Source organism: Ambystoma mexicanum, chromosome 7q (genome assembly GCF_040938575.1).
Source record: "Ambystoma mexicanum isolate Mex_15411 chromosome 7q, UKY_AmexF1_1, whole genome shotgun sequence".
NCBI lineage: Eukaryota > Metazoa > Chordata > Amphibia > Caudata > Ambystomatidae > Ambystoma > Ambystoma mexicanum.
Window position 1 is genome coordinate 1,107,224,736 of NC_090941.1, and position 26,904 is coordinate 1,107,251,639.

Genomic DNA, 26,904 nt, shown 5'->3' on the forward strand with positions numbered 1-26,904 from the left:
ACCTCCTGTATGAGTCGGAGCGGAACATGCGGTGCCACCCAGATCAGCACTCCCCTAGCATAGGCAGAGTACGGAGAGCCCACTACTGTGCCTCTCCACTTTTTCCCCACCAGTTCCAATTTTTGTTGGGTCAGGTGTGTTTCCTGCAGCAGCGCAATGTCAATCCTCTGTCTTTTAAGGTACATCATGACCTTGTTCCTTTTTAAATAGTTGTTAAGTCCCCTGACATTCCATGTTACGATCTTAAGGTCTCCCATGGCTCACGAGTATCTTCTTGCTTCCCATGTAGCGACTCCCCTTTGCCCACGTGATACAGATAGCATCTCGTTCTAGTAGCTTCTCGTACCAGCTCAAACCCCCTTTAACTATGTACACAGCAAAACCCCAACTTCCCTCCCCTCCCCCCGTCCCTTCCCCAACATCACACACCCCAACTGCTGCCCAGCTCCAGCCTCGGAGCTCAGGCACCCCCACATCTAGCCCTGCAAGCACCGACCGATGCACAGAGCTCAGTAGGGTGAGGTCGCCCTAATGGCCACCCAACTAAAACTATCGTGGGGTAACGAGAATCGTTCTGTAAGGCTCCCGTTAAGTCAACATTAACCACAGTGCTTATGACAAATAGTGCAATCATCTGACCTTCTCTACCGAATGCTGCGCAAACAACTATATTCAAGTCCCACGTGCCACGCCATCTTGCGACGCCATCTTCATGCCTCCCGTATCTCTTCCGAGCTCTTTCTCGTCCGAACTTCTGACTCCTGGGGGCATCCTTGTGCATCCAGCCATCCCATGGCATCCTCCGGGGTCTCAAAAAACAGAGTTTTATGTTCATGAATGACTTTCAATTTTGCGGGATAAAGTAACATATATTTGTGGCCCGCCTCCCTCAATCTCCGCTTTACTGACCCAAAATTCATGCGGCTACGCTGTACAGTCAGGGTATAATCCGGGTAAGCCGTGATGTTTGCCGCTCCTCGTGTGATTGTTCCTCCCTTACGAAAGTGTTCCAGTATCCCCTCCCGGTCGCGGTAGTTGAGAATTTTGGCGATCATAGGCCTAGGCGGGTTCCCCGGCGGCGGCCTCCTCGTTAGGGCTCTGTGTGCCCTTTCTACTGCAAATCCTTGGGATAGGGCTCCTCCGGGTATCTCTTGTAATAACATGGATTAATGAATTCTGTAGGATCACGGCCCTCCATCCCCTCCGGCAGGCCCACGATGCGGATGTTATTGCGACGGGCTCGTCCTTCCGCCTCCTCCGCTCTGCTCTCCAGGTTGCCCACTCTTTGTATCAGGGCGTGCAATTCGGCTTTATGGGAGGCGCAATCCGCAGTATTCGGGCCGACTTCCTTCTCAAGGGACTCCGTGCGCTCCGCCAGGCCCTGACATCCTGTCGGAGTAGGTTAACGTCCTCTTGAACCTCTCCGACCTTGCGGTCCAGTGCCGTTTTTAGTTCGGTGACGGCCAGTTCGAGCTTAGATTCCCAGGCCGCCCTTAGGTCCGCAATCGCCGCCAGGATTTCTTGGTTGGCGCCCGAAGTCATCGTGCCGCTCGCAGCCAGCTTGTCCCTGCTCTTGGTGATGTCCTGACCCGGGGACGTCTTAGTGAAGTCGTCCAGGGTGGGCTGTTTCGCCTTCGGCCTCACCGTCCTATTCGACATGACCCAGGGAACCTGTAGTTTGCTCTAGTAAAAAATGTGCACGCAGTGCGCCGCCTCCGCTGGGTCACCGTGCGGCTCACTTCTTCCTTTGTTCCGGGCCCTGGTCGGCCATTTTGTGTCGTCCTTCGTCTCCGGTGTTCTTTATCTCATCCGCACCGATCTCCGTCGCCGTCACTCCTGCACCATCCAGAAGTTCACCATGCGTAGCCCAATCATTCACACACCGGCATGTGTTTTGTCAGTGGTCGGCGGTCCGTCTTAACGCACTTATTTGCCTGGATCGTTGCAGGATCTCGGGAGCTCCTCCAGAACGCGTCCTCTTACATGGCTCTCGTAGCCACGCCCCTCGGTTAAGTAACTTGTTCATCTCAGCGTTACGTGACAGAGCAGAGATTTTCAGCCTCTTTGTAGCGAATGTTAGCTGGTTGTGCAGACTACTTTTGGAAAGGGCAGGCAGTGGGCATGCGACTGCCTTTACCATAGCAGTTTTAAAATGTTAGGCAAGAATTAACTTGGTGGCCACTGTTTGATAATTGTAATAGTTTATTGGTCAAGAAGCAAACCTAGAACATGAAATGATTGACTTTTTATACTGATTTCACTGTTACTGGTTTATATGTGGGGTTTTGACCATGTTTTATAATACGAATTGTATAATTGTAAATGGTTTTTAATGCTATTTGTAGCATATTTTTTGTTGTGTCTAAAGTTGTAACCAATAGATTCCAGAAAACGTTTAAATGAAACTGCACCTGCAGCATGTATGTAATGCAGGGAAGGCATGGTATCACAAGTATTGACACTGACGCAATGGGTACAATTTGTAAAACCTTTATTGAAAATGTTGGGGCTGCAGAAACTTCTATTCTGCCCTATAACTAAGATGGGAGTTGTCTCGACCATCAATTGATAAATAAAACCGTCTTAGTGCGGTCTGTCAAATCAAAATGACCTATGCTAACAAAAACCTAATCGCTGCCCTAGCTCTTATACAAAAAGTGTAAAAAAGAGAAAATATATGCAAAAGGAAAGTAAGTGTTCAAATGATAATGTGGCTGAACCAGCTCTCCTCCCCAAGCTAGGGCTCATGGGATAAGGCATTCCTTGTAGGCAGGATGACACACTCTGGCTCGGCTTCCAACATAGTACACAGTTCAAAACCGTGGACCAACTTCCACGTTTAAAGTTCCTTTCTTTGACTTCCAAAATAATTTTTCAACCAAAGCTTTCACAAAGGTCCCCCTCTGCCGGGCTCATACCTTGCACCACACAGTTCTCGTAGGTTCCCCTCTGCAGGGCTCAGACCTCTCACGATACAGTTCACACAAAGTTGCAATGGAGGCTCCCTTCGTCAAGCATAATAGACCTCGGGTCCCTTCCCTAAGCGTAATACACTTTGGGTCTCACTCATTCTTTCTCCAACCACTTTCAACTGTCAAAGTTTTTCGAATGTGCGTCGGTTTTGTTGCAGACCACCGCAGGACCACTTTGACTCAACATTCACTATTTACTTTCACTCTTGCTGTTTGTTTGCTCTTTTGCTTCAAACAATGCACCTTTCACTGAGACGTTCAAATGGGCTACTTGCTTTCACCGGACCACTCCGTTACTTAGTAGTGCTGATCTTGCAGCTGTATTTTACTTTAAAGTTCATTCACGGGTCTGCCTTTCTTCACGTCTCATCCACACGTGTGCAGCCTTCACTTGTGATATGATATTGCTACTTCATTTACTTTGACACACACCGGTCTCTCTGGTCGCTTTCCAACTCGCCGGCAGTGTGCACTTCTTATTTTGCGGTTTTCCAATTTTCAAGTCAAGGTTATTACCACAGGCTTGGCCTCTCCCCCCAACTCTGCCGTTCACCCGGGAGAGTTGCTGGCATCCTTGGAGCACAATGCAATCTTTACTTGTGGGATCTGACCTTCTCCATGTGTCTTTTGCGGTCTGTCGGAGGCAACGACCTCCAGTAGGGAAGCCTTGGGGTTTTCAGCCCACTGCTCTCGTCCATTGGTCCGTCCCTCTGCTCCAGTAGGTGCGCCTTCGTCCCGGAAGTCCTGCTTGTTCTTGTGTTCCATCTTGCTGTCTTTAGGTGTGTCTTTAGGTGTTGCCTTTTATTTGGGTGAGGAGAGCTAATTGGTATTGGGTGTATGCACTTAGGGTAAAGTGCCTGCCTTTGCCTGACCCGATTAACGGGACATGTCCAGTATGATGTGAGAGAGCTAGTCTGGTCACTCTGTCACCCTCTTCCTCGGCCCAGTGTTTATGCAAAAAGGGGGTGGGGGGAGTTGGGACTTCGGTAAAGGTAAATCCTAAAAAATAGGATGGGGTATATGAACAAAAGAGGGGGGAATACCGCATCTCACCAGCGGCGATCTCACCCCCACTACCCGAAGACCCCTCGCCCTCCCACACTGGTCCACCCCCAGGGTCTGGATCCAAAGATGATGGCTGTGTCCTGATGGCGACCTGAGAGAGGGAGAGATCCCCTGGAACTAGCTGGCGAGAGACACCCTCTGGTTTCTCACAGAGTATGTAGGGAATTTGGAAAGCAACAGGGCGATGTACACAAGGGATGCAGCACATTGTTTACTTTTAGAGTGTGGCTTGTATGAACCACTCCGGATTCCCCTTCTTCACGAATTACAGGAGAGCAGGGACCCTCAACTTTCTGTCCCTCGAGGTCTTCTGTCCTTTGGGATCTCCAGACAGCTCTGCCTCCTTCAGGATCTGCCTTAACAGATCCTCGTTCTTCTCCCATCGGTTATGCCATTGTTGTCAAAATCGGGACCTCCATTGGTTATTCCTCCTCATTCGCCCCTTAGGAATCTGTGCTTGGTATTGGCTAGTGAATGAGTCATGATCGCCCTTGTAAAGTGTGGTGCTATACAGGGGTACAACGAAATCTAGATTTCGGGCGAGGGGCGCGAACCCTTGAAATGTTGGGTGAGGCGCTAACTTCAGAGACTGTGGTAGAGTGGCAACTGTATTTGTCCGGGGGCATCTAACTTCTTTTACAAGTTCTAATTAGACTATTCTAGTGCAGCTTTAATGTTACAAGCAGTTAACTCTCTCCTTAAAATCTGAAAGCACCCACTTTAGGACTTGTGTGAATGAGCGGTCTCCTATCCCCCCTACCCTTCCAATCACTCATCTGGCATGCAAGTATTGACATCACATCCAGGGCTGGCCTTGGGGCAGGGTGGCCTGCGGCACCATTAACCCCCTGCCACACCAGCTTGGGGGAGTCTTTCAAGGGCTCACCCGAGCTGGCGTGGTGGGAGAGGGCACGGCAGGCACCCTATTGAAATTAAATGTGCTGCGCTCTTGTGCTGGTGCAGTGCTTTACAGTACGGGAGCAGAGTGCATTTAATAACAATAGTGTGCTGATGCTTTCGCATTGGCGCTTATTGCAGTGATAACCTCGCCGCTCCAGCGCGGGAGCAGACGATTTTCATTAGAATAGGGTGCTGATGATTTCGAATTTAAAATGCAATGCCTATCCGAGCAAGAGACATGCTGTTGTATGGCTCTGCACCCTGCCTGCTTCGGCATTTTGCCCAAGGGGGCAGCTTGCAGCACTCTGGATTCTTCAACTTGCGTGGGTAACTCTGGTTTGAGGGAGTGAGGCCGTGAATGCCTTGAAGTCTTTTTTCCACTGTGAGGAGTTAGGAATGATACTCGGACACAAGTTACTCATGATTTTGGCTAAAGACTTTTATTAGAACATACAAGGGGTTGGCAAAAGGCCTTGCTGTCCCTGCACTAACAGAGTTTCCCGACCTAAACTCAAAACTAACAATGTGTTAGTGGCAGAATGTCCAAAACAAACCCGTCTTGCGTCCAAAGTACTATTTTGACCCTCATGTTCTAAACCAAGGAATTATAAAGTGAAAAGGTTAGTATCTTTGGCCTCAAGTGTTTTGTAAATGTTCAAAAAAAATTAAATGTATATAAATTCCACAAAACATAGTCTCTCAAGAATAGGTATCCTTGCTCCCGAGGGTTCCTCCCTTTCCCTGGAAATTGTCATCACTTCTGACAGTTCTTGACTTTCCCTTGGGTTAACAATAAAAGTTATCTTCAAATCGCATCGTCCTTTCTTTCATGTGTGGTCAGAATACCTGGTGTACTTTCCTGACGGTATTCCTGGTTTCCAAGTCACTTAAACCAACACAGCCTGTATTTCTTGTCTCCAATCCACTTCCAACTTGCCTTGTGTATTTCCCTACCAGGACTTCCTTTACACTTTTGTAACTGCCTAGTATACTCTCTTGCCAGGCTTTCTGGATTCACACCTTTACAATTGGCTGGTATGCTCTGCAGGGATTCTCTCAAATGCACAAATGTATAGCTTCCTTGTCTACTCTCCTGCAAGGGCATTTGATGTGTGTGCTCCTGCTCACTCTACCACCTTTGATGGGTCTGCCTCTTAGTGAAAATACTTGGTTTATTATTCATGGGTTCTTTAGTGTCTCTCTTTGCAGCATACATTGACAAACTTGAAAGTGTTTCCCTTTAGAAAACTGCTCTTTCAGTCTTTCTCTCTGCAGTTTCATAAACGGTTTCTTTTCTCTCTTGGTTTCACTATTTGCAATTATTTCAATTTGGCTTAGCTGCCGATACGCCACAGTGTTCCCTCTGTCCCTTTGTGGACTCACCAGTTCTTGATGGCATTTGTAGTTGCTTCCGCGGTCTGCTGGTGACGGTGGCCTTCTGCTTTCTGCTTCATGACCATTTCTCCACTGGTTTCCTGATTCCTGAAGCTTCTGCTGCGCTCGTCTGCTTCCCATGGGTTTCTGGTGAGCAGAGCACTGTTCTCCAACGCCGGCGAATGCCCAGGAGCCCTCTGCTGGCTTCTGGCATTCTCGCTGCGTGTCACCTGCTTCCAGCAGACTTCTCCTTTCAGTATCCTGAGCCGGTTGGCTCCACAGAGTTACATGTGATTTTAACAAATACAAAATAATGAATAACATTTATATTTAAACATTTTTAATGGAAAAAAATACATTTGTTTTGGTTTATAATCCCACCACAAACCCCTCCTCACACATTTTAATCACTCGCCGCACCCCATGTATATTTTAAAATCGATATTTTTTTGTTAAAAATGTTTAGTTAAGATTGTTAGTTATTATCCATTTGGCAAAATCACTGCATACCGCTCCAGACTTCCTTTTGCACGGAGAGGAGCAACCCGCTCCTGCCAGCAACCTCCCCGCGTTTCTTGCTTTCCTGAAGGTCCCGGGCAAAGGTATGCGCCTGCTGCCACTGGAGCGCTGCCTGTTCTCGTGGAATCCTGTGCTCTGCATTACTCCACTCCTCTTCTTCGTCTGTGTTGTGGGGATTGTGGGAATAGTAGTCCCTTCTTGAAAACGGTGTATGAATGTTTGCAAAGGGTTTTAAAGGCAAACCAGGTTTGGTAGAAGAGTATGTGGGATTGGGAAAAGTATTTCAACATGTTTTAAGGCTGGTTAGATTCTGAGAGTTGCCCTTTGAAATCTAACAGATTCTTACTGTTCTCCATGGGTGGAACAGGGGAGGTATTACAATAGGCTATTAGGGTATGGGGAGTCGGAGATGCATTTTCAGAAAGGAATGGGGGATACCATGTCTCACCCGATGATACCACCACCCTCTCCCGGAGGTTGTCTTTCCCCCAACAACCCCCCCCCCCCAATGTGATCCTCGCTCGTATAGCCACCCCAGGGTCAGGATCAGGTAATGGCTGCTGTCCCCTGAGCACATGGGTGGAAGTTACTGCCGGGAAAGGGGTGATGATGCCATTGGATTCATCACACCACTCACGCACTCGGTTTATGGCTCCTGTAATGGCTGGGAAACCTTGTGCTTTTCAATGTCCGTGGCTCTGATATTGCAAGGTTGCCAACAGTGCTGGATGTATTTCGGACTTGGACCTTTTCTCATGTTTACCACTGTTAGACAGTATGTATAATCCATAGCCTCTGGGCGGGCAGTCTGGGAAACACAGTCCCTACAGACTTCTTTGCCTTGTTTGGGGCCCCCAAATAGTCTGCTCCGCTACCGGTGGCAAATTCCACTTCAAACACCCTTGAAGACGCACATCGGGTAGTGACCGGACCAAACCCGTCCTAGGCGGCCTGCTACCCCCATATGAGGACATGGGAAATTAACCACACTTGTCAGTGTGCATCTCATTTTTTACCTTTTTGCCCTTGTGGCTTATAATCAGCAGTCAACTCAGGGGGGCATATGCAGTTTGTTTCTAGGTTTAGGTATTTTTCTAGCTACCCTGCTTTGGGCACCTTGTCTCCTTCCCATATTCCGCACTGACTTTCCAGTGTGCAGGGAGCATGCCACCTTTCTAGGCCAAGGCTCCTTCCTGTCCATTTTCGCCTTCCATGAAGTGGGAGGAACTTAAAGGAGAGAAGAAAGGCAGGTGCTGTTGGAATGAGGTAGAGCATCAAGAACACAAAAGGTTGTTGCGGTGTTAATGCTTAGTAGGAACAGTTTGCAGTGCACTATATAGCCGAACTTGCTTGCTCGCTACTCCCTGCTTTCAGAGAACTCCATCTCCATCTCCATCATTCATGCTTGCTTTATCTCTTTTTTCTGTCTCACGTTCTAGTGACTCTTTGATTGTTAGTAATGTTAACAGCTGTCTCTCTAGGCTAGGGTCATATAAGGCTCCTTAGTGGATAGCTCTGGTCCTGAATTCTCCAGGTCAGCATTGTTAGGAGCACGGCCAGGTCCTCAGACTCTGCCAGGAGCTCCCTGTGTTTAGCTTGGGCTCTTGGTACATATTGTAAAGGAGCTCTCTGGGGTATCCCCAAGCTGTTGGTCAGTAATATCAGATCTTCAGTAATAGAAGGTCTTCAGATTCTTGCTCAGTATTCTGAGAAGACGTGTGGTGCCTCAGTCAGTCATTACCTCGGTCCCCTTAATTATTCAGTACTCAATGGGCTGATGTGTCTCTTGTCATTACATAATCTGAAATGATGAAACTTGTTTTACAATGGTTCAAATAAGACTCCTCGCTAACAAAGTAAGTAATAGAAGCAACCAATAGAAAATTGCAAGAGAAAAGTCTAGACCCTGTATAAAAATGAGTAAAGTCAACTTGGTGGTCTGTAAGAGAGTTTTTGAAAACGTGGTGCTAATACTATATTGAAGGACTTCCAGAATGCATAAAGGTGAAAGCAGAATACATTGTTGGCTACGAAGATAATCAAATAAATGGCATGCTATTTATAGAATCCTTGAGAGAGCCCTGGAGGGCTTGAAATAGGCGTTGGCTGTAAAGAATTGAATTTACCATGTCTGCTTAGAACAGAACTTTTAATCACTTGTTTACAGAGTACTTGGACGATGTCACTTCCACAGGTAATATTGTCATTGGCACCCGTGTAAGTCGCATGCTGATGCTAAGGGCGCTTTATACTAAAAAAACTATTTAAAAGCTGACTTTTTGCAGCAGTTCCTCAAACCGCTCATGTTGTGATGTCCCTTTTCTTTGTTGATAACGATGAAATCCTCAATGAAGAAAAGGAACTTTCGAGGTATTGCGCGGCTTGCAGCAACAGCTCTTTTTACATTTTTTTTTTTATTCTAACGACCCCTTGACACCCGCATGTGAGCTTCACAGTTGCTAAGGGGGCGAGGAGAGCTGTAAACAGGCTGTTTGGAACACAGACGTATACCAGGGAATACAGCCCGTGCCCTGAGCTTCCTGATTGGCTAGCGGTTCTGACTGTTTGCTAATGGCCCACCAGCTCTAAAACTATACTTTGAAGGGATTGTGTCCTCCGACGTATTCCTTATCTTGATAGATCATCTCCAGCTTGTTGGCCTCGGAATTCTTTTTTCAGTAGATGGCGCAGCGCGTCGACGTCCCTCGAGCCGATGTCCCTCGACAGCCTCCGTATCGGCGCTGACGTCATCATGCGTATAAATAGACTCGCGCAGCGTCCGTTGCTCAGTTCCGTTTTTCCGCGCTTCGTGGGCCTCGGAATCGCGTTGCTCAGTTCGTTAGTCAGATATATTCTTCATTATTCCCCGAGAATACCAACTCTTACTCAATGGCTTCCTCATCCGAACAGACGACTCCACGGTCTGGCTTCAAAAAATGTTGAGACTGTGGAAAGAAAATGTCATTGACAGATCCTCACAGGATCTGTTTGTGGTGCCTGGGATCGGAGCACCAATGTTCGGCGTGCGAGGACTGCATGTCCATGACGGCGAAAGCCTTGAAGGAGCGTAAGGGGAAGCTTGAGAGAGGTAAGCCAGTTAAAACTCCTTCGAAAGTTTCCTCGGCAGAGTCGAGACATTCGTCTCCTCGCCGACACAGGAAACATTCTCGTTCTAGGTCTCGAAGCAGTTCCCACCACTCTTCGAGATCCAAGCATTCAAGTAAGAGACGTCGAAGATCCCCTTCCTCGTCTTCTTCTTCTGTTTCTCCGGAAAGAGTCACCTGCCCCACAAAACATAGCTCTCAGGCTGAGTGGGAGGAATTCCGTAAAAGGATGCTTAGCGTCTTCGAGAAAGCGGCCTCGACCCCCTCGAAGACAGCTGAGGGTGATACCCTGGGTGAAAGACCCGAAAAATCGAAACGCCGCGAGTCATTGCACCCGGTGAAAGAAACTACTCGAGAGTGTCATGAACCCTCGAGCAAAGGCACTGTGCCATCGACGCCATCGACGAAAGTCCCTTCGACGCCTAAATCTTCATCATCGACGCCATTATCGAAGGGCTTATCGACGCATAGGTTGATCGAATCGACGCCGTCTTCGACGCCAGAAAAGAACAAACCCACGGCCGTCACTACCTCACAGCCAGTGGTCATACCCAGGGCCTCTAACACGACTTTGAGAATCTCATCGACAACCTCGAGTAGGATTCCGAACCTCTCGAGTTCTTCGAGGCCTCTTCCAATCTTCTCGACGCCTTTTTCGGTGTTTTCGAACCCTTTAACGTCTGCATCGACGACGTTGACATTTTCTCAACCAATTATGACAAATTTAGCCTCTTCTGCTCTGGAAATGGGATTTAAGCCATTTCCAAGGTCTGATCATTTCAGACCTTTGTCTTCAATTTATGAGGAAGGGCAGGATTCGGATCAAGAAAGACCTTTGGGTTGCAGAGATCTGCAACACCCGAACCAGAGGAATTTACCTCTGAGGAAAATAGGTTAAAGGATCTTCGAGAATCCTTACATTAGGCAAGTGGGTTAGATACTAACCCAGAAATAGAATTTGCCAAATCAGATCCAGGGGAACATGCCGAGACCCCTTACAGAATTTTAATGGCAAGAATTATAGAATTCATGGGTTGGTCTACACCTTCACCTGCATTCCAACAGGATGACCTTACAGACATTTTAGTTAAAGGCCCACAGGAGGATCCTGTGGTTCCATTTCATGCTGCATTACAAAGAAAAATATTAGCTAACTGGGAAACTCCTGATGTTATCCCGGCGGTTAACAAGAAGTTATCAGCCAAATATAGGGTATCTACTACTGACCCTGAATTTTTGTCTAAACATCCAACTCCAGAGCGTCTGGTTGTTCAAGCAGCAACTGCATCAGGCAGTAGATCGGCATACCCTTCTGTTCCACAGGACAGGGATGACAAATGATACGACTCTATGGCTAAGAAAGTCTTTTTTGCATGTAGCATGGCGTTGAAATCTATTAACGCTACTTGTATGCTCGCAAGGTTCAGCCATACACTTTGGGAGTGTGCTTCATCAGCGGCTGACTGCCTCTCAGAGGGAGAAGAAAGGGAAGCGTTTCTAAACATCATTAAGGATGGTAAAGACGCAATGTGTGAATCCCTTCAAACTGGCATTGATTCTGCTGACAGTATCAGTAGGGCCATGGCGGCAAGTACTACAACCCGCAGATTTGTGTGGTTGCGAAAGTCTGGGTTTGCTTCAGATGTACAAGCCAGACTTTTAAATATGCCCTTTGACGGCTCTTCTTTGTTTGGTAAGAAGGCGGATGACAGCCTAGAAAAGTTACAGACATCGTAAGCAGCAGCAAAATCCCTGAGAGCTGCAATCCGTCAAACGCCATATCGCCCCACAGGAACCTCTTTGATTCCGCTTTCGGAAAAGGCAGAGGACAGTCGGTTCAAAGAGGTCAAAAAAGATTCACCCGAGGTGGACGGGCTAAAAATACAAAAGCCGCAGCACCAGCAGCAGGTGCTCTTTACCCTCAGTATCTGCATCAGCCGCCTCTAAATCACTCTGAGGACTCTCCTCACAAGACACCAGTAGGGGGCAGGCTAACTCAACATCTGACGGAATGGCAGGCTATTACGTCAGATGCTTGGGCATTGGAGACAGTTGCCCAAGGTTACTGCCTGCCTTTTCTACGCATTCCTCAGTCATCCACCGGGGGACAGCTCTCGGAAAGTTCCAGATCTGCTCCTCTTGCAGGAAATTGTAGACCTGCTGGAGAAAGGTGCCATAGAACCGGTACCTGTAGCGGAGAGGAACAAGGGCTGGTACTAGTCCCCCCCCCCCACCCCCCTACTTCCTAATACCGAAGAAGGACGGAGGACTGAGACCTATCTTGGACTTAGGAGAATTGAACAAGTTCCTCAGGAAAGACAAGTTCAAGATGGTAACTCTCTCTCAGATTCTTCAGGCCCTCCAGCTCCAGGACTGGCTGGTATCTTTGGACCTTTAGGTCTCCCTTTAGGATGCTTATTTCCATGTGCCAATCCATCTCAAACACAGGAAATACCTGAGGTTCGCAATTGGTGGCTCTCATTATCAATTTCGAGTTCTGCCATTTGGGCTGACCTCCGCCCCGAGGGTCCTTCACCAAGCTAATGTCGGTAGTGGCTGCAAGTCTAAGGAGGGAAGGGATTCACGTCTACCCCTACCTGGACGATTGGCTGATCAGAGCTGTATCTCTGGAACAAGCTCAGATCCAGCTAGATTATGTCTGCCACTTCCTTCACAAACTGGGATTCTCCCTCAATTTAAAGAAGTCACAGATGATACCATCACAGAGACTCCAGTTCATTGGAGTGGTCCTGGACACTTCCCTGGGAAAAGCCTCGCCACCAGAGGTGAGGGCTCAAGATATTCTGCAGATGGTCACCAAACTTCAAAATGCCCAACATCTCCCAGCCTTCGACTTTTTGAGGTTTCTAGGCCTCATGGCATCCTGCATCTTCCTTGTGCCAGAGGCTCACCTGAGAATGAGATCTCTTCAGTGGGCACTAAGAACTCAGTGGTCGCAATTCTCAGGCTGAATGACGGATCTCCTTCAGGTTCCGGACAAGGTGGCTCGAGACCTTCAGTGGTGGGCCTGTCAGGAGAACATTTTGAAAGGAGAACTGTTTTGGCAACCATGGACAGAGATAACGGTAGTCACAGATGCCTCACTCACGGGGTGGGGAGCCCATGCCAACGACTTGACCATCAGCGGTCGTTGGTCTCCATCGGAGTCCAGACTACATATCAACCTGTTAGAGCTGAGAGCAATCAGACTAGCGCTGAAGGCTTTTCTGCCATCTGTACAGGGAAAAATGTCCTGATAATGACGGACAACACAGTGGCCATGCACTACCTCAACAAAGGGGAGGTGTAGGATCACTGCCTCTGTGCAGAGGGGCGATGCAGCTCTGGTTTTGGGCAATCCAAGAAGGAATCTCTCTATCGGCAGTTCACTTAGCCGGAGAGAAAAATCTGACGGCGGACGCTCTGAGCAGGCAGAGTACAGTCTCCCATGAGTGGGAACTAGCTCAGGAAGTCCTTCAACAGATCTTCACCCTTTGGGGAACCCCTCAAGTGGATCTGTTCACCACCAGCATCAACAGGAAGTGCGATCAGTTTTGTTCAAGGGAATTTCCCCCGAGAGGAGCTCTAGGGGACGTGTTCGTAGTGGACTGGGAGTTTCCACTTCTGTACGCGTTTCCTCCAGTCACTGTCATTCCTCAAATGATCAGGAAGTTGAGAAGGTTCCGGAAAGCCATGATCCTAATTGCCCCGGACTGGGCCAGGAGAACGTGGTACCCGGACCTTCTGGACATGTCCATCTGCCCTCCAATTCGTCTTCCACTCAAGGAGAATCTTCTCTCGCAGAAGTGAGGTCAGGTTCTCCATCCAGACATCAGAACCCTCAACCTTCACGCTTGGTATCTGAAAGGTTGAGATACATGGATTGGGACCTCCCAGATGACGTCATGGAGGTGTTGCTTTCGGCAAGAAGGACAGCAACAAAGACTTTATACCACTGCCGTTGGAACCCATTTTGCAGCTGGTGTAGAGGAAAGAATATCAACCCCTTTGCATGTGGTACACCATCAGTGTTATCTTTTCTACCCTATTTGGCAAATTCGGGCCTTCAGGTTGGCACTATCAAGGGCTATCTCACAGTGCTATCGATCTTCAAGCGCACTGCAGAGGAAGCATCGCATTTCAAGTTACCCTTAGTAATACAATTTCTGAAGGGATTAACCAATGTCTATCCTCAAAGACCATTCCAAGTTCCCTTATTGGACATAAATTTAGTCTTAAATTTCCTGATGGGTACTCCTTTTGAACCACTCCACTCTTGTTCGCTAAGGTTTCTCGCCCTTAAAACTGTCTTATTAGTGGCATTGACATCTGCTAGGAGGGTGAGCGAATTACAAGCTCTATCTTGTAAACCCCCTCATTCAATTTTTTATAAAGACAAAGTTGTCCTACAAGTGAAGCCTAATTTCCTCCCAAAGGTGCTGTTTGAATTCCACATCACTCAGAAGATTACCTTACCTTGATTTTATCCCTCTCCCCATCCGGGGAAAGAGGAAGAAAGGCTACATAGGCTGGACCCAAGGTGGGCTTTGAGCTTTTACATCAGCAGATTTAGGATTAGGCAAGCAGACCAACTGTTCGTAGGTTACTCAGGGCACAAATTGGGATTACCGATAACAGAACCGACCATTTCCAGATGGATTATTTTGGCCATTCTGGAATGTTACAAACTGGCAGGGAAAGAGCCTCCTCAAAATCTTAGGGCTCATTCAACCAGGGGTATCGCAGCCTCTTCGGCCCTCCAAAGAGGGGTACTGATTCGAGACATATGTGCGACTGCCACATGGTCGTCTGCACATACCTTCACAAGATTTTACAACCTGGATTCCTCCTCTAGCCAAGAGACTAGATTTGGCAAAGCTGTGTTGCACTCTGTTCATTCTTGAAGGGGAAACATGGCAATTTTACTCCCACCCCCAGTTACACACCACTGCTATGGGAGTCTATCAAGATAAGGAATATGTCGGAGGACACAATCCCTTCGAAGAACAAGTTACTTCTTACCTGGTAACGTTCTTTCGATGGGATGTTCCTCCGATGTATTCCTTATCGCCCCTCCCATCCATCACCTCAGTAAAACTTCCCTTGTGGTTATAGCTTACGCTCCTTCAGGGTCAATAACCAATTCATGTAAAGCAACTGTTAACGTCAAAACGGAACTGAGCAACGACGCTGCGCGAGTCTATTTATACGCATGATGACGTCGGCGCCGATACGGAGGCTGTCGAGGAACATCGGCTCGAGGGACGTCGACGCGCAGCTCTCTCTACTGAAATAAAATTTCCAAGGCCAGCAAGCTGGAGATGGATCTATCAAGATAAGGAATATGTCGGAGGAACATCCCATCGAAAGAACGTTACCAGGTAAGAAGTAACTTGTTGTTTTCTCCACAATCCATTCCTGCCTCTTGCTGGTTACTTTGTCGCTCCCCACTTCTTCCCCTGACCTCGAGCGATGCACCCACAGTTCCTGTTTTCTGCCCCTTGCTTATATATATCTCCCCATGTAAGGGTTGGCCAGTTGTCCCTATCCAATCTCCTTTCTACCTTTCTGTCTTTCGGCATGTATTTGTGGCAAAATGCTTGAAAGCAGGTCTTAGCCCTGCCCACTTTCTCTGCACAGGCTTTGCACCCGGGAGATCTGGCGGTTGTTGTGAAGTAAAGGGCTCCTGCCCCTTTAAACAAAAGTGAAACCAGGAAGGGAAGGGCGGGAGGAAGGGAGGGGGAAGGAGAGAAGAGTTCAGTTAATGTTTAAATAAAGAGGTGTGCAGACGTATCCAGTGTCCGTAGTTTTGTTACGCAGAGGGGCCTAGACCGCCCACAACAACTGGCGACGAGCAGTTACACCCAACTGATGGAGGCGGTTTGCGGTGTGAACCCCTGCCACAGCAAGGTAAGGGGGTTGACGGAGGCGACGCGGCACTGGCCGTGGACGAAGGTAGGAGAACGAGTGAGGAGGGTAGCCAGCAGCAGAGGACGGTGGACCAGCACCATCCGGAGTCCAGAGGAGCAGACCGGCGCGCTGAAGAAGTCCTGCAGCGCTGCCCAGGAGTTCCCAGAAGGAAGAGGAGGAGCAACGAGCCGGAGGGAGAAGAGGACCCTCGGAAGGAAGCGTAGGTCGTCCAGATCAAAGCGGAGATGTTCCAAGTCATCCGGAGCCGAGAGAAGCGGTCCGGAAAGCAGGAAGAGCCACACGGAGGAGCAGCACGCCCAGGAGAGGTACAGAGACAACAGGAGAGGCGGGGAAGAGTGGGAGAACACGCTCCAACAGATGATACGCGCCCACACCATAACCCCCTAGAAAGCGAGGATCAAACATATAAGGAAAGGACAAGCCAGTGGCACATAAGTCCACTAGAAAACGAGGATTACAAGAGTGCCCACAAGAGAAGGGCAGCTCAGTGGCAGACAAACCCCATAGAAAGCGAGGATCAAAAGATATGAGACTCGAGGAAAGGCCAATCCAGTGGCCCACAAATCCACTAGAAAGTGAGGATTATCAGACGGAGTACAAGGGAAGAGCACCTTGTAAACAGTAGCCAATAAACCACCAAAAAGCGATGATCACCAGGCAGACATAAGGAAAGGCGAGCCACAAAACTAAGACGGACCGCCACGCTCTCAGCCAACCCAGAGGCACATGCCTGAAACCAGAGATCAAGAAAGAGTGAACCAAAGCAAAAATGTCTCAATCAGGGGGGGCAGCAGCATGTGGAGCCATACCAGCCGCCGCATGGATAACACCCACCAACCCAATATCATTTCTACGCAGACAAATCCCTTTGCACTTGAGCCTCAGGAAAACCAAGGCAAGAGGTAGCAAGAGTGGATGGATGAATTTGAAGAATTCACGAGAGCCGTTGGAAATCAAGATGCACCTAACAAACTAGACATCTTCACCAACTTAGTAGGCAAAGACATCAAAAGCGTCATCAAAACCACCCTGGCCCAAGAAAGGACAGCATACCCACTGCTAATCACCACAATAAATGGACACCTAGTAGTGGTACCAAACAGAATACGAGCGGTACACTTTTAACCAGTGCACCCAGGCACCCCATGAAACGATAGGCCAATTTATCCTACGCCTTCAAAGGAAAATAACATACTGTGATTTTGCGAACTTCAGCGATGATGAAGTCATCTGACTGAGGGTAATAGAAGGGTGTCTATCATCCCAATTTAGAAAACACCTGTTGAAGAAACCCCTCCCCCTACAAGAGATAGCGGAACTAGCAAGGGTGTATGAACGGGTCGACGTCCAAGCGGCCAACATCGAAAACCCAAAGAAACTGGACACAGTAGCGGCCGTCACCACCAACCCACAAGGGCAATTCCGCCAATTCGGCACATCATCCCGACAAGACTCTTGGAACACGTCGAGCCCAATCAGAAAGACTGTGTTATTGCTGCGGGTTCGAATTTCCCCACAAAGGTCAGTGCCCGGCAATCGGCCAGATGTGCATGAGATGCGACCAAGAGAACCACTTTCAGAGCATGTGTTGCGAAAGAACGCCACTAATAGTGGCATACAGGCCACCGACACAGATGACAACGAACAGACGATATGAACCAGCCAGGACATTCAACCCAAGACCATACCCCGAAAGGGCCAACTCCAGAAGCAACGCCTCCAGGAACATCACACACCCCGGTTTCATCTGAGCGGTGGAGAACCTACAAATGGAGCCAACAAATTAAACGTACAACGACCTAGAACAGATCTACCAGGCACAACCCATCCCTGATGAAGATCCAAGAAAGGAATTCGACACCCGAGACCCGTATGAGAACCCCCCAGTAGAAGAACACCTGCTAGGGGCAGACCAATACCCAGAGTATGACCGGTACAGCAGGGAGTACGTCCGGCTCATATCTGACTCTCCGATGACAGCACAGCACCTCGAGTAACAGTACAACTAGGAGGGCTAGACACTCCGTTTCTCATTGACACTGGTGCAACGGTCAATGTATTGAATCAAAAGACATACCAGGCGATAGCCGTAGCATACCGCCTACAGCCATCTCAGGCACACATTTTCCAATGGGGTGCAACCCTCCCCCTGACCTCCAAGGGCCAATTCCTATGTGACCTAGCACACAAAGGCAAAAGAGTATCTGTGACAATACACGTCATCCACAGCCCAGTTACAGGGAGATGCCTTCTAAGCTACAAGACAGCCATCGCGCTACATCTGATAGACATCTGCTACAACCAGTCGGAGACGATTCAAGGATTCCCCCGAACTGCTCAAGCCATATGGCCAATCTCCCAGAAAGAGTTAGATCTTGAGACACTGAGAACCGTCTTCCCCAACCTGTTCAAAGGTGTCAGCATGTTGAAGGACACTGTTCTCAAACTACACATTGACCCCTCTGTGCGACCCATACCACAGCACCCCAGAAGAATTGGATTCCACCTACAAGCCAAAGTGACACAGGAGCTACAGCTACTACTCGACAACAACATTGAGAGGGCAGAAGGACCCACCCCATGGGTTTCCTCACTAGTGGTTGTCCCCAAGGCAGAAGGATGCCTCCGCCTTTGCGTAGACATGACCCAAGAAGTAGACCCAACATGGCCATCCAACGGGAGAGGCAACCAGGCCCAAACATCGAAGACATGCTGGTGAGACTCAATCAAGCCGCCAGGTTCTCGAAGGTGGTAGACCTCAACCAAGGCTACCACCAGCTAGTGACCGACCCCCGAATCCAGATCCATAACAACGTTCACGACACATGAAGGCCTTTTTCGCTACAAGAGGCTACATTTCGGAAACTAATCAGCAGCCGAAATATTCCAAGAGACCATTCTAAGACTGATCAGTACAGTGACCAATGCGTTTAATTACAGCGACGACATATTGGTCTTTGGAGTTATGCAAGAACAACATGAAGCACTGCAGCAGGTCTGCCACATCCTCCAGGAAGCCGACCTCACACTCAATAGCCTCAAATGCGAGGTCAACAAACATAGTTTGCGCTTCTTCTGCCACATTTTCTCAGACCAGGGCATAAAGGCAGACCCCGACAAAATGAGTGCCATCGTCAACCTCACGAGCCCAAGAGACGTGTCCGAACTGCGCTCATTCCTAGGCATGGCAGGATACTGCACACGGTATCTCCCCCATTATGCGACCCTCACCAGCCCCTTAAGACTACATCTACAGAAGGACCAGCCATTCACCTGGGGTAGGCAATGCCAACAAGCTTTCTCCACGATCAAGAAAAAGTTAGCAACTAACTGGCATACTTCAACCCACAATGGGACACGTAAATAATGGTGGACGCCAGCCCTGTAGGCCTAGGAGCCATATTGGCCCAGACGCATCCCCAACAAAACTCTGAGATGCACGTGGTTGCTTACGCCAGACGAGCGTTGAACCCCATAGAGCAAGTCTACTCCCTGGCGGCAGTCTGGGCGTGTGAAGAATTCCATCATTTCATCATCGGCAGGACCTTTGTGCTGATCACTGACCACCAAGCCCTGTTGGCCCTATTCGGAAGCCCCAAAATAAAGATGCCGCCACGCATCGAACGCTGGGGCATCCGCTTCCAGGAATATGACTACACCATCATCCACAAACCCGGAGGCGAAGCAAATCTGGCCGATTGCTTATCAACACATCCCGACAAAGACCCAGACAGCGAGATACAAGGTGAAGCAGAGGAATACATCGCGTACCTGTCCCTGAACGCTCTTCCGCCGGCGATCACGACGAAACAATTTGTGGAACACAGCCGAGCTGACCGCACGATACGGGCTGCAGTACAACTAACAAACACCAACAGGTGGTGACAAGTGGCCACGGAACACTTCGAGCCGGGGGAGAGGGGGCAGAAACAGGCTGAGAGACATATCACGAATGGCAAAGATACACGGGGAGCTGGCCACGACTAGCCAAGGAATGCTGCTCAGAGGAAATCGTCTAGTCGCCCCCAAGAGCCTCCGGAAACCCCTAGTCATGATTGTGCACGAGGGGCACTGCGGCATAGCCAACACAAAGAAAGTACTACGCAATCAGGTCTGGTTCCCGCACATGGACACCATAGTGGAAGACACACTGAGGCAATGTGACCCATGCCAGATAAATGCAGAAAGCTCACCCCCGTGCTCACTCCAGACAGTCCCTCTCCCCGAGGGACTGTGGCAACGAGTAGTCCTTGACTTTTAGATCCCGGTGGAAGAAGGCTATCTCCTAGTCGCAATAGATGAGTACACGAGATTCCCCCTAGTGAAACATGTACAGTCTACGGCATTCCACCAAGTCGTAGCCGTGATAGACTAACTGTTTAGTGAATGGGGCGTCCCCAATGTCGTGAAGACGGACAATGGCCCACCTTTCCACGGCCAGGAATTCGGGAAGTTTGCAGCCCACCTTGGGTTCCTCCACCAAAAGATCACGCCACTGTGGCCACAAGCCAATGGCATGGTGGAGCGCTTTATGGCAACCATCAAGCGGATATGCCAAAAGGCCGCGACAGACCAAACGCCCATGCCCCAAGCGATCTCCCAAATGCTGAGGAGCTACAGACATACACCCCATGAAGCGACCGGCCGGACACTAGCAGAACTGATGATCAGATGCAAGCCGCGGACCAGACTACCCCAGCTGGAAGACTATACCCCGGCAGAGGCGAAATAAGAAAGCGAGAGGCCGAGAAACGTAAGAAGGCGAAAGAGTGGGCCGATCAGAAACAGAGAGCCAGGGAACCCCAAATCCCAGTCGGTGAAATCGTACTGGTCAAGCAACCCCAAAATAGGAAAACGGACTCTCGATACCGACCGGAACCTTTAGTGGTAACGGACATCAAAGGACCAATGATCACAGCCATGGGAGACCAAGGGGAGATGACGAGGAACGCGTCGTTCTTCTGAAAGATGGTCCAGGAAGAACCGGAAGAAGAGGAAACCCTCGAAGAGGCCAGGCCGTGGTCCCCCACCCGCCTGAAAACCCTCCGCCGTAGACACCAGGCAACGACCCAGGCAACCCACCCGGGTGCCCCCAGCGACTCCTAAGGATGCCCACCCGCCTCATTGAAAAAATGTAGGCCACGAACTTTCATGATACGTAAGTGGGGGTGTTGTGAAGTAGAGGGCGCCTGCCCCTTTTAAATGAAAGTGAAACCAGGACCAGGAAGGGAGGGGCGGGAGGAAGGGAGGCGGAAGGAGAGAAGAGTTCAGTTAATATTTAGATAAAGAATTGTGCAGACGTATCCAGTGTCCGTAATTTTGTTACGCAGAGGGGCCTAGACCGCCCACAACAGCGGTGATGAGAAAACAATATTGCAGTTCATTTCTGGGGCCTTACTGGCAGGGTCCCCTTCTGTAAGGTGGGGTAAGCTTCCCCTTTCAGGTCCATGGTGGTGCAGTGCGTCATCCTTCGTTATGGGACTACAAGCTGGCTTTGCTAGCCCTGTTCACTGTGCAGCTTCTCTGTACTGCTGTGCCGCTGCAGTCGGCGTCTCGCAGTGGTGACCGGGTCGCTGAGGCGCTGGAGCTGCGATCGGGCAGGCAGTGCTGGCCTTAGCAGCAGCAGTACCCTGGGCGGTTTAAGAAAAATGTGCCCTCCTCCCCACGTGCCTCTGGTCAATGCGGGGGGGCGCCAATTTTCTTTTTAACTCCCTGCTCTGGCGCCTGGGCATTGAGCTAATCATTGGAATAGGACGCTCATGGTAATGCATGAGCACCCTATTCTACCGACTCGCTCCTGCGTTGGAGCAGTCCGGTAATCATCTCAATAGGGTGCTGATGCTTTCCCATAAGCACCCTAGTGTTAAATGCGCCCCACCGGCGTGGGCGCATTTACTAACAATAGGGCGCCTGTCGTGCCGTCCCCCACCATGCCAGCTCGGGGGAGCCCTTGAAAGACCCCCCCCCCCCCCCCCAGAGCTGGAGTGACGGGGGTGGTACTGGCGCTCCAGATGGTCGCCTGGCCCGCCTTGCCCTAAGGCTGGCCCTGCGGGCAGGTAACTGCTTATGTTTTTCCTGCTTTTTCGCCCTGCTGCTCGGCGATTGCCGGCTTCCTTCTCTTTGGGGCCGGCACCAACACTGGCATGCATAGCCACTGAGAGGCGAGGCGGGCACACGTGGGAAAGCTAGGACTTGGACCCTAGTTTGTTGGGATGCCCCTTAGGGGTAGGACTTCTCCTTTGCCGCCCAGCTCCCATAGACCTGGAGAGGGGTGCTTGACCCATTTGACAAGGTTGACGTGCACTTGTCGCAAGTGTGTGAGCTTGGTGCCTGTAGGTTGTGGAAGCATTTCACCGTTCCTGCAAGTGCATAGCACAACAGCTGAGGCGGGGGTGAAATGGTAACTTTGTGTTCAGGGTGGGGGGGGACTTAAACGACCTTTGGTTGGACTGAAAAGGAATTAAGTAGAGCAAAGGTACAATGTTGCTAATTCGCCAGTAGTGACTGCCGCTTGTGTCGCAGGAGCAGTGCAACAGAAGAGGGTGCCGGGCAGACAGGGCGACCCGCCGGCTCGAACTCTGTCATGATGTGCTTTATCCGCCTTTACTGAAGACAGGCGGTCCGGGTTCCTTCAAGCTCAGTGGGTTCATGTCTTTGGAACCGCGCTGAGGATAGGCTTGGATCACAGAACAGCAGGCTCATCCGCTCGCCCTCAACGTGGCGGAAAGGCTGCTGTGGTAATACGCATGCATTTCCTCCCCTCCCCCGGGGAGATGGGTGCAGGCGGGTAGGCTCCGTGAGATCGATCGGAAACGCCGGGCAGACACGCCTTGGCAGAATCTTGTGGGAAGCCCACGTTCGTTAGGTTCTCAAACACTGGAGAGCCAGGCCTGGTGTGCAGGAGTTCTGCATGGACGAGCAGCAGATCGTACATCATCAGCAGGGAGCTGCATGCACTCGCCTGTGCCTGCCTAGATGTACCCTTAAATTATGTGACGCTTTAGATTCGGCTGACTCGCCCCCCCACATACCTTTCATTCTTATTCTTTGCACACACCTGCCGACTTCCGCTCTCGCCTTCCGCCGCCCCCCCCCCCCAGATTGCTTGTATTTGTATTTTGTTTATTTATAGTGCGCACCCTGCCCAAGGGCATCAGGGCACATGTTTATAATGCGTTACAAGTTGCAATAATAGGTACATTACATTTATACATATCTACAGCTGAGCGTATACAATATGTACAGTGTGCAGGCAGTTTACTGCTAACAATTGCCTAGCTTACAGTGTGGTGGCCAGGGCCTCCTGTCCCACTGGACCAACTGCTCGTTAGCTGCGGCGGATTGGCGGCCCTCGGCATTGCTTGGAGCAAGGCTTGCAGTAGTTATTTGCGGAATGGGCCCCTCTGAAGGCCTGGGTCCAGGTTTCGTTGGGGAGGAAGTGGGCGGGGCTCACGTGCTTATTGTGTTGCTCTGTTACTGACAGACCAACAATGTACAGGAAATTGCACGAAGTGTTGGTGTGTTATCCTTTGTAAAGTGGTTCTTAAACTCGTCTTAATGTACTGTCTACGTATGTAATAGTGATTTTATATTGTAACTGTCGGACCTATGTGACTTGTGCAAATGGTTTGTTTGAAACCATATTGCAATACATAAATAAAGGAAGCAGTGGTGGGGGCGCTACAGGTGGGCTCGTCTAAGAGTTCCCTTTTCAGGCATCAGCAGAGAGCCCTGGGGGTGATGATCACACCTGTACCTGGCACCATTGCAGGGCAGTGTGTGTGTGTGTGTGTGCCACGAGGCCTCAGTAGGAGTCTCTGCAGTATGGGCTCACAGAGGGGTGGCTGCTGTATTAGGGTATCATGGCAGCCTCCATGCAGGGGATTAGCTCATAGAACTCACTGTGCTGGAGATCCCAGCCACGGTAATCCCTCTGCTAGGGGACACTAGGGGTGCGGGGGCGGATCCAATTCCGCAGTGGCGCAATCGGGGGTACCCCGCAATGTGTCTTTTGCATGGGAGATTAAGATGTGGGTATTGATAGGTGTCTTGTTTGTTGCTCCAGTGTAAGGGCCCTGGACCGAGCTTTCCTTGTGCCAGAGGATCATAGCAGGGAAATTCCTCTGTTGGAGAGGGGCCACCGAGAGAGAGCAGGTGTCGGGGAATCTGCACTTTGGGGTCCGAGCAAGGCGGCTCCTGTATGAGGGAGTCGAGGATCACAGCAGGGAAATCCCTCTGCTAGAGGGGCCACCGAGGGAGAGCAGGTGTCGGGGAATCTGCACTTTGGGGTCCCAGCAAGGCGGCTCCTGTATTAGGGAGTCGAGGATCACAGCAGGGAAATCCCTCTGCTAGAGGGGCCACCGAGGGAGAGCAGGTGTCGGGGAATCTGCACTTTGGGGTCCCAGCAAGGCGGCTCCTTTATGAGGGAGTCGAGGATCACAGCAGGGGAATCCCTCTGCTAGAGGGGCCACCGAGGGAGAGCAGGTGTCGGGGAATCTGCACTTTGGGGTCCCAGCAAGGCAGCTCCTGTATAAGGGAGTCGAGGATCACAGCAGGGAAATCCCACTGCTGGATGGGCCACCAAGGGAGAGCAGGTGTCGGAGAATCTGCACTTTGGGGTCCCAGCAAGGCGGCTCCTGTATGAGGGAGTCGAGGATCACAGCAGGGAAATCTCTCTGCTGGAGGGGCCACCGAGGGAGAGCAGGTGTCAGGGAATCTGCACTTTGGGGTCCCAGCAAGGCGGCTCCTGTATAAGGGAGTCGAGGATCACAGCAGGGAAATCCCTCTGTTGGAGAGGGGCCACCGAGGGAGAGCAGGTGTCGGGGAATCTGCACTTTGGGGTCCAAGCAAGGCGGCTCCTGTATGAGGGAGTCGAGGATCACAGCAGGGAAATCCCTCTGTTGGAGAGGGGCCACCGAGGGAGAGCAGGTGTCGGGGAATCTGTACTTTGGGGTCCCAGCAAGGCGGCTCCTGTATAAGGGAGTCGAGGATCACAGCAGGAAATTCCCGTGGTTGGAGGGGCCACCGAGGTAGAGCAGGTGTCGGGGAATCTGCACTTTGGGGTCCAAGCAAGGCGGCTCCTGTATGAGGGAGTCGAGGATCACAGCAGGGAAATCCCTCTGTTGGAGGAGCCACAGAGGGAGAGCAGGTGTCGGGGAATCTGCACTTTGGGGTCCCACTAAGGATACTGCTGTATAAAGGAGGGCTCAGCATGGTATACTGGCGTGATGGTTCAAATGCAGTGCATCATGGGATCACGGTGGGGTAATCCTCGTGCTAGGGGACCACAGCGGGAGAGCCGGCCTGGGTCCCAGATGCCAAAATCCTGTAGCGCCCTCTTTGGTGGGACAGAGCAGGCCGACTCCTGTGTGGGAATTCCAAAGGTGCCCCGCTTGACGCTTTATCGATGTTAGTTCCCAGCTGCCTCTCCCATGCCTCCAGGCACTCTGCTGGATCCGCTGGGTTACTTCATTTTCCATGTAATCCCGTAGACTCCGTCGCAGGAGATTTTGTCAAACTATTTCAACGAGGTTTTTTTTAACGAATTGCGTAGCAAACAAATGCAGCGTTGGTTGGGTTAGGGTAATACTGAAGGTGGTGTGCCCCTCCAAACTGCCTGGACCCTCTGGAACACCAGTTCTATGAGAAAGGGATTGTCCTACTGTGATCCCTGGCCTGGGGAGAACCGTGTGCTGATCCCCTGGATGTCCAATGTCTTTTTTATTTATTTATTTGTAATGATATTCCACTGCGCATTCGCATACCCCCCACTCCCCCACCGCCATCATTATTACCCAAACCCAACCCCCCTGCATATGTTTGCTACGAAATTCGTTAAAAACACTTCGTTGAACTAGTTTTCGATAAGATACCCTGCGATGGAAACTACGAACACCGTCTCTGGCTGTGAGAGTTCCTTTTAGGTTCTACTTATTCCCGAAAACATGGCAAAAGGGCCAGAGGTCATCATTGGTGGTTCTCAGCAGGGCAGCGTCTGCATGGGTAGCCCTGATATGGGGGGGGTCTGCGCCTTTCGGTAGCTCTCGTGTAAGGGGTGGCGTCAGCACAGGGTTCCCCTTGTGTTGGAGGGGGGGGGGGTCATCCCTCTGCTGGCCCCCAGAGATCCCCGGGGAGGGAGCAGCCTGGGGGCGCCTCGGATGCCGGCACATACCTCCGGGTTAAAGAGTAACCGAGCAAGAGGCTGAGCAGGAGATGAGGCCTGGGAGCGCCGCCGGCTGTGGGGGTGATTAATCGCTCGCCGCCCGTAGGAGCTGGACGGACCGGTTCCTGGCAGGCGATGGAGGGGACGCGGAAAGCAGGTAGATGGCGTCAGGTGCACCCCTCCGACCCGGGGTCACACAGTCGCAAGCAACGGGGAGGGGGGCAGGCAGCGAGGGTAGATGCACGCCTCTCCCTCTAAGGTCACTTCGTGGAGTCCTTTTATCCGCACTGGCCCAGCCCTAGAATAGCACACCAAGGTCCTTCGCTTAAAGCGTGGCTTCGGAAACTCCCTAGAGATTGGGGCTAATGGGGGACACGGCCACCGAGGCCCTCTGCGGCGCTCCAGAGGGTCCCATGATCCCTGACCATTGACTCTGGTTCCTGGGGCTTAGTCCAAAGGTTGCAGGCCCCCGCATCGGTGTCCATTGGGTGTGCCACCCGACCAGTCATGCAGGCACACAGAGGGGCATTTCCGGGAATGTGTACGGTAGGGAAAGCAGGTCGAGAAGAGAAGACCTCCGCAGCAGCTTCTCAAACCCTGCGCAGGAGATGCTTCCGTTCCAGTGTCCTGGGTGGCTAAGGAGTGGCATATGCAAGAGCTAAAGAAGACCTGGGTGAAATGGGACGCCAAGGCAAGGGTATTTAACCAACATCAGTCTGGGAACGGAGGCTCGCCTGCGATTGGGAAGAGGATGGCCAAAAGCTATGGCTAAGGATGTGCAACGGCTGGGATGGGGCCGGGGCATTAGGTAGGTAGTTGGAGAAGGGACAGTGGAGGCGTGAGTCAGTTCGGGGAGGGTTCAGGGAAAGTGTTAACC

The 26,904-nt window shown here is 50.7% G+C and overlaps 1 protein-coding gene across 6 annotated transcripts in view; it reads left to right on the plus strand.

Annotated features, from left to right (window-relative positions):
* Nucleotides 1-26,904, plus strand: part of ARFIP2 (ARF interacting protein 2) — a 466,032-nt gene that overhangs the window by 125,705 nt on the left and 313,423 nt on the right. The window contains exon 1 of one of the 6 annotated variants that reach the window (XM_069640483.1): nucleotides 26,148-26,184. The exons of the other annotated variants lie outside the window; for them this stretch is intronic. Within the exon in view, the coding sequence (XP_069496584.1) occupies nucleotides 26,163-26,184 (22 nt within the window). The 5' untranslated portion in view covers nucleotides 26,148-26,162. Of the gene's footprint in view, nucleotides 1-26,147; nucleotides 26,185-26,904 lie in introns of those variants that run through there. 6 annotated transcript variants of the gene reach the window in all.